Source organism: Centroberyx affinis, unplaced genomic scaffold, assembly GCF_046629955.1.
Source record: "Centroberyx affinis isolate AG114_WGS23_722 - 3 ecotype Tasmania unplaced genomic scaffold, CSIRO-AGI_Caff_v1 ptg001198l_1, whole genome shotgun sequence".
NCBI lineage: Eukaryota > Metazoa > Chordata > Actinopteri > Beryciformes > Berycidae > Centroberyx > Centroberyx affinis.
This window is the reverse complement of record NW_027279720.1, coordinates 1-8,078: the sequence shown is the minus strand read 5'-3', so window position 1 is coordinate 8,078 and position 8,078 is coordinate 1. Positions and strand designations below refer to the sequence as shown.

Sequence of the window (8,078 nt, the reverse complement as noted above, 5' to 3'; positions counted from 1 at the left end):
AGTCCACACAATATTGAGGAAACAGGCTAGTATAAACAGTACAAAAAAAATAAAATTATAAAGGCACTGACTATGTGTAACATTTAACACAACAGCCTATCAGTATTCTGAAATAGCTTCTACTGTACAGTCTGTGGATTCATGGCTTGGCATCAAAAAACTGCTCTTGTTAGAGCGTTTCACCAATAGCCGCCTTTGTCTGGCTCTCTGCCTCAGAGCCTCGGTCTCCAGCAGCACAGTGATTGGCTCTGAATCTCCCCGGGCGCCTGGTTCACTTTGATCCTGTCCCCATGGTACTCTTCGCTGGACAGGCCCGTGTCGTTCAGCATCATTTGCTTGACAAGGAAGGCACCTGCCTCATCAATATTTATGTTGTCCTACAAATGGTGAGGGGAATATGATTTTTAGAACATGGTGTATGCATCTGTTGATTATAAGTGTTTGGCTCTATAATACCAGTGTATAACTAAGTGTTTGAACCTTGACTTCAAGCTGTTACTGTATTATGTTAATGTTTGAACACACATTTTATGAGTATAGTTGCAGTGTTAAAGTTCAAAGATAAACATCATGCGATTCTACTTGTAAGCTAAGATTCACTGGCGGCTACACACAGGCAGATTGCGGTTTAAGTTATAGTAGAAAAACTTCTCAGGCAAAAATAAACATTGGATGAGTTAAACCTCAATGGGCAGAGCCAAAGAACCACAATTTTCTGGCTAGATGTAACATTAGACTGAAGGCCAGTGAAAGCCTACTAACTAAAAGCCTACTAACTAAACAAAATGCATATTACTAGCCTACAGGTATCCAGGTAAGCTAGTTAGCTAGTCTGCTGACCTGCCAAAATCACAAATGCCATGGTCATAAATGAATTAAAAAAAGGAAGTCATGGCTATTTATATTTTTTATTTGTCTGTTGAGCTTCCTTATTCAAGTTTTCCAGTAAGCTGACTGGTTTAACTCAACTAATGAGATTATTTCTACCTCCAACTTTATTGTATGACTAAAACTCCAACCTGCCACACACATGTTGCTCTCTAATAAACACTGATACAACACACACCTTTGCGGAGGTCTCAAACCAGCCCAGGAAGCTGTTCTCCTCACAGAAGCGGTCCAGAGAGGAGGCTTCTTCTCTCTTCCTGTCTGTCATGTCACATTTGTTGGCCAACAGTACAGCAGGGACCGGGCTTCCACTGTCAAGACAAACTTTGCTATCTAGGTCCTGCTTCCACTCTGAGGCAGCCTCTAAGGTGGACCTATTTGTAATGTCAAACACAACTAATGCTCCCATTGCCTCCTTGTAGTAAACCCTGGACATCTTCTTATACTGCTCCTGGCCTTGAGGAAAGAACAAATAAAGGGTAATACATGCTGCGGCCCCACGGCTCTCTCAAATCTGAGTCCTTTTTGGCATGGGTTAAGGTTAATTCACTGTCAATTAACTCAAAATCAAAATTGATCTGCAATTTATATAATGGCATAAGCATAAGATTGTTTATTCTCAATAATTTCTTCACAGATTGAATATGGCAGAAGGTTTTTGAATTTTGAAGAGAATCTACTTCTTGAAATTAATAAATTGAAAGTGACTTGGCCCCAACAGCTGTTTTAGAGTAATGCTACTGTTTGTTGTGTGACTTGAAATCTCAAATCACACTATAAACGTTATGTAATACAACAATAATTTTCAGAAATAAAATGGTATGTTTCCATGGACACTGGTCAGGACTAAAATTAGATCGGAGAAAACATTGGGGAAATGGCTCTAGAGTTACTTGTTAATCGCCACAGAACAGGCTGTGGTTTGTAGGGTGCTGAAAATGCTCCTGTAGGCTAGAAATGAAAAATAAAAACTTATGGAGCTTGGACAGTTATAGTAAAATCACAGCATGATTTTGCAGGTTTTGAATTCCAGCACAGTGCCATTTTTGCAGCAAGGATTAGTCTCAAAGTGGATTTGATGTGAAGCTCACTGATACAAAATTGAAAGATGAATCAAACAATATGATTGCAACAATGAATTCATAAATTTGATATCCAGTCCCTTTGGTGCATCATTTGCTCTCACCTGCAATATCCCAAAGCTGTAGTCTCACCAATGTCTTGGCGTCCCATTCAATGGTTTTTAGACCAAAGTCAACTCCAATAGTTGTTTTGTATGCTTTGTCAAAACGTTTCTTGACATAACGCAAGATAATGCTGCTTTTCCCAACACCCAAATCCCCAATGACTAAAACTTTAAACAGCTTGTCTGTGCATAATGCCACTGGACTTCTCGCCATGCCGCAGTAGCTCTGCTATGAACAAGCTGAAGGTGTGGAGACAGGCAGTTAAAGACCATGTGAACAAGAAAATCTGTTTTTCTTTTTGCTAACCCATTGTAAAAGTAGGTCTGCTTGACGCCAGGTTATCACTAGCTCTGCCAGTCAAGGAAATGTATCCATTTCCTGTTTTGACTTCTCCCTTCTCCCAAAACCATAAACCTTTGACCTTTGATATTGGAATATAGGCCAAGACTGCAGACTAATTTTTCACTCTGTGCTCACCATGAAAGACAGAAGACAAAAGCATAAAAAATATTTAATTTACTCCAATCAAACAAGTATCTTTCAAATGCTCTACAGTAAATATTTGTTTAAAATGGCAGACTTAATTTATATACTGTATGTCAGGCTGGAGCCTATCAAATAGCTTATTGAGAATATCACTAATGGTAACAGTAGTACTTCATCACATTATACAGTTGATAGGCTATTAAAGTCTTAATATTTAGGAAAACTGATTGGTGTACACAGCCAAAGACACAATAGAAGCATACACAGCTAATGAAATCTTTCTATGACTGCAATTCATCTAGATATCATCTGAATACCAAAATATGATACACAATTCATACATTCACAAAACATTTTATAGTAATCTTATACAATAATCTATACAGTTATGAAATCAGATGTCTGATTATAAAAGATACAAATTTGAAACTAGTTTAACTTGCATTTCAAGACCATAGAAATGGGATAAATGTACAAAAGAAAAAAAATATCTTAATGGCAAGGAAAACGTGGCACTTGAACATGTCCTCTGCTACATTCGTAATACAGTCAGCGCACTCAGCTGGCAATACTGTATCAATCAAAAACTCAGAAATTCACAGATAATTGTTTTTGCTTTTTTTGTCTGCACAGGCAATCTTGTTGAAATTTGACCTGTTAAATTGCCCCAAAATAGAACATTGTCATCATTCAAAATCTTGAGGCAAACTGCACTCTAGTTCTTTCTTTTTCTTATGAAGCATACAATACACAATGTGTAACGTAAAGACATGTTTTTCTAAAAACATTGTTGAGAAATTGGATTGTTTGGCATTACAAACAAACTATTCACCATTAAGTTGCCCTGTTTAAAACCAACAAACTCAATTGCTTGTTACATCACCTATATTGATCAAATAAATTGTCTCTATACTACTTCTGTGCTATTTATATGACATTAGCTCATACATGTACATACGTAGACAATCTTAGTTGTTTGTCTAATAAGCACAAAGTCTATATTAACTTAAAAGCTTATGTTAGAATAGAAATATTTGTTTGTAATGGGCAAAATCTTCCACTATTGTAGACAACATCTATAAGAATTTATATAAGAACATGGTGCCTCATTGCTCACCCTTATCCTGTAAAAGCTATCAAGTTATAGAGTGAAAAATGACTTGTGTCAGACCTCTGCATCACTTTCTCCTTATACACTCATCATATACAGGACAAATCATTATCAACTACAAAATATTGTACAGCTCTTAATATCTACTGCACGCCCTTACAGGGTTGAGGAGCTTTGTTTGTAGTCTCTCAGAATGACAGAGGCGTATGTCACATTCGGAGGAGTGCACAAGATCGACTCGGACACCGGCGAGTTGGGGAAGGGGCTGACCGGAGGACCCACGCAATCTCGGAAAGGGGAGGGCGGCATCAAAGCCAGAGAATCCTCCATGGCTAATTTGACCTGAACCAGCTCCTCCTCGTCGTGAATCTGGGCGTTGTCGTACATGTAGCCGTGGAGGAGGCCAAACTGCTCGTTCTCCATCTCCTCCTCCTCCAGGGGGCAGGCGGGGTCCTCGTCGAAGGGGTCGAGTTGCATGGGCAGGACCTGGTGCTGCTGGATGAGGTGGGCCTGGTGGTAGACGGGCATGCCGCCGCTCACCGCCTCGGGCATGCTGATCATATCATTGAGCTGGGGGATGCCGCTGTTGAATTTGCCCACCACCCCCTGCTCCAGGTGGTCCATGATGATGCGTTGGGGGATAATGCTATTCTGCTGCAGATGCTCGGGCGTATAGAGCTCCACCTCCTCGCCCAAGTCTTTCATAGGCCCACTGGCAGGCATTTGCCCGTGGGCCATCATGGGGGGAGTGACGGGGGGGTTGTATCTAACCGGGTCAATCTCGTCCTCCTCAGCCACATTGTACAAGGTCTTAGTGCTGAGGTCTGAGAATTCCAGGGCTGTGTTTTGGTAGGTATTAGTTAAGGGTTTGATGACAGCCATCTGATTGGAACCTGCCTCCTGTCTCTTCACATGCACTGACAGTCTGTGCCACATGTGATCCCCTTTTGGAGGATGTCTTGCACCTGGTTCAGACCATGACACAGACTTTCCATTAGAACTATGAACAGAATAAAGATGGCTGTTATTTCACAGGAACCCAGAAAAGTGGAGACAACAACATTTCTGGTTCATGTAAAAAAATACTTCATGAATTCATATCACTGTGTCACATCTGAGTGTAGAGAATTAGCTGTATTTATATTTAAATTCAAAATGTCAATCAAATACGAAATTAAGAGTAACATTTTACATGTAATTAATGTAATTTTATATGTAATATTCTGCATTTGTGATCCCACTTGTGATCCCTTAGCACACAGAGATGCTTGTTTTAATTTTACCAACAGAGCAAAGGTTAGAATGGCTGTGCGAATTGAGTACTGACCTACATCCGTCACACTTTACAACAGGTGTCCCTATAAGAGTGAATACAGTAAGACAACAGGTTTCCTTTGAGAGGGAATTACAGTAAGACAAAACCAGCATCCCTGAGGTGCCTCAGGAGCAGGACTCACAGACTCAATTACTCAGTGGACCCACCTGCCATTTCCAGTGTTCTTCTTCCTCTTGAACATGTTGAGCAGGCTGTTGCTCCGGCAGGCGATTTTGCCGTCGCCGACGTGCATACGCACCACGTCGGAGGTGGTGAACGCACTGCGCACATTTCGCTCTGGTTTGGCGATGATGATGTACATCTTTGGCGTGAACATACAGCCCAAGGCTACAGTCACACTGAGGCTCACTGAGAAGGACGTAGTGATGATCTTGTAGTTGCTGCCAAAGTAGATGGGCACAAACGCCAGCCAGATGATACAGGTGGTGTACATGGTGAAGGCAATGTACTTCGCCTCATTGAAATTTGCAGGAACGTTGCGGGTCTTGAAGGCGTAGTAGGTGCAGCTCATGATGAGCAAGCCGTTGTAACCCAGTGGAGCCACAACACCTAGATTGCTGGTGTTGCAGATCAGGAAGACTTCTCTGATGCTGGGGTAGGACTTTATGGGTTCAGGAGGCTCCATGATAATGAGGGTGACCTCCAAGGTGAGCTGGGCGCTGATCAGGATGGAGGCGATGACCACCTGGGCCCAAGCACTCATGAACCTCGGCTTCCTAGTGCAAATCTTCTTCTTGCTGCCCGCCAGGATGCGGGCAATGCGGTTGGTTTTAGTCACCAGGGCAGAGTAGCACATGGCGGCCGAGAGTCCAACAAGGAGTCTCTGGAGATAACAGGAGGCCACAGTGGGACGGGCGATGAGGGTGAAGGGACAGAGGTAGCCCAGGAAGATCCCTGCCAGGATGATGTAGCAGAGCTCCCGGCTGGAGGATTTGACCACGGGCGTGTCTCGGTACAAGACGAAGATGAAGGCGACAAACGATGTGACCAGGATGCCCAGGCAGGAGAAAACCACCTGGACAATGGATTCTGGATTGCTCCACTCCAGGTACCGCAGGGGGATCGGCTCACAGCCTGGAAACAGAAGGGAAAAACATGAGAAGAAATACCAAAATAGAAAGATTGGAAGCATCTTACATGTGCAACGAGAAATACCAAGCCACTGTATTCTGAAAGCAACTCATAAAAGTTTTATATTTTCAGTATCAGCTTGTTGGATAGATTCTCAGTTATAATCTAGAGGACAGTGACTAAATAAAAAATGATTTTTGCATGAAAAGAGAATGAAATTAAGAAATCCATATATTAAGGCTATATTAGATTAGAAACATTCAAAATTAATCAAATACACGTGAGCCTGTGAAAATACACTAAGTCTTAAAGTAGGTTTTCAGCTCAACTATAAATAAACCCCTTTCTAGTGAGCCGTGGCCAGGCTGGGCTGCAGCCAGAGGAGGGGGAGGCTAATGCAGCAGGACAAAGTAAATCACTGCATTTTGCAATGGATCCAAATGATCCAAATCATTTACTACTTTGTCAAGGACACTCTGAATATCTGAGTTATGTTGTCTTAATTTCTACCAAAAAGTAGATTTTTAAAGTAATAAATATTTTGCATTATTTTATCCAAATTGGGTCAGAAAAGTGAACAAGGATAATTTTCATGTCAGCCCTGTGCTCTGCATGTTCTTCCAATGTAAAAAATGAAACAGTTTGGAAGATCCTATTAAGAAAGTGTCTTGTCTTTGAACAGCACAGAAGGCCCTTGAAAGTGGGCCAGAGGAGTGGTAAGTGAAGTAGGGCTGCTGTCGGATAAAGTGGTGAAGATGATGAATGGTTCTCAGGTGTCATGGGAAAGCTTTGAAAATAGGACAGAACAGGTCTATGAAATAGCACTGCAAAAATCATAGCAGGACAAACTGTGCGGAGCACAGGTGGGGGAGGAGGGTGAAGGCTCTGAGGAACTTAACTTCCTATGGTGCCTTTAGTAAGACCGCTGAAGCTCCTATTATCTTTGAAAGCATCAAACATGCAGTATCACAAAGGCAAGGAGCCTAGCCTGTGGCCAGTGAAGTAACCTATATCCATCTGAATCTATATTTAAAACTTGTAGTGTAAAAAAAGCCCCTGTTCTTATCAGGTGGGGCTTATGTTCTCGTATGAATTTTGTTGCAAAAGTTGATTTTGCAGCAAACACGCTCCTCCCTTGAGGAAAACCAGTAAAGTGCTCTGCCAGCACTGGCACATTGTAAAATGTGTTTGAAGCAGGAAAGCGGTTAGACAAGTAGACAAGCAGAGAGTAAAAGAGGACAAGTGTACCTTCCAGTTCGTTGTCGGGCCACCAGCCCAGGTCGCAGGCCTTGCATGTGAACTCATCCTGGACAAACTCATTGTCCTTGCAGGCAGTGCAGATCCAGCAGCAGCTCACCTCTCCCTTCCTGATCACCTGGATGACAAGAAATGCAGAGAAATGCATTGAAAGACACTTATCAACAAGTATCTCTACTGTATGTACCAGTCTGGTCTGGTGTCATGTAAGAGGGAGGTCCACCCCTGTTTAAGTATTAGTTTTTATGACAGTAATATTGAAGATAGAAAGGCAAAAGAAATCAAGAGGACAAGAGATGTGACAATATGGCATAAGCGTCACCAAAAGGCAGCAGTGTGGTGTATATGCTGCAGAATAGTGAGGATAGGGAGTGCCTCATCCTTCTGTGTAAAAATTAATATTTTATGCGAGCTAGTGCACACGACTACTGTATTACAAAGCTGCTACAGTGTGTGAGTTCAGTGATAAGATGTATGGCCCAAATAAGTACTGGAGCAGGCATAAGAAGAACAATAATGAAATGATTTGTCCCTTACCTTGATCTCTCCCTTGGAGCATGGCTCACTGCACACAGAGCGGACCATCTCACTGCGGTTCATCTGAATCATGTCGTCGTCGATGCTGAGGAGGCCCTCGTGCCAAGAGCCGACGTTGATGTAGTCATAAACTCCAGACTCCACAGACTGCAGGTTCATAATCTCATATCTGAGTGTGGACAGAAGGCCATGAGTTAGAAGAAGC

At 42.2% G+C, this 8,078-nt stretch overlaps 2 protein-coding genes across 2 annotated transcripts; both read right to left on the bottom strand.

The window, feature by feature from the left end:
• Window positions 1–212: 212 nt before the first annotated feature.
• On the bottom strand, window positions 213–2,288 carry rab32b (RAB32b, member RAS oncogene family). Its single transcript, XM_071524508.1, has 3 exons — window positions 2,075–2,288; window positions 1,067–1,344; window positions 213–377 (listed from the first exon to the last, which is right to left on the bottom strand). Exons 1-3 carry the CDS (start codon window positions 2,286–2,288, stop codon window positions 213–215), a joined length of 657 nt encoding a protein of 218 aa, XP_071380609.1.
• Window positions 2,289–3,828: 1,540 nt separating this feature from the next.
• grm1b (glutamate receptor, metabotropic 1b) lies at window positions 3,829–8,059 on the bottom strand (the record flags this gene model as incomplete). Its single annotated transcript, XM_071524507.1, has 4 exons — window positions 3,829–4,672; window positions 5,155–6,082; window positions 7,328–7,454; window positions 7,874–8,059. Coding segments are annotated over 4 exons (2,085 nt in total), but the record flags the coding sequence as incomplete, so codon positions are not given.
• Between the last annotated feature and the right edge of the window lie 19 nt (window positions 8,060–8,078).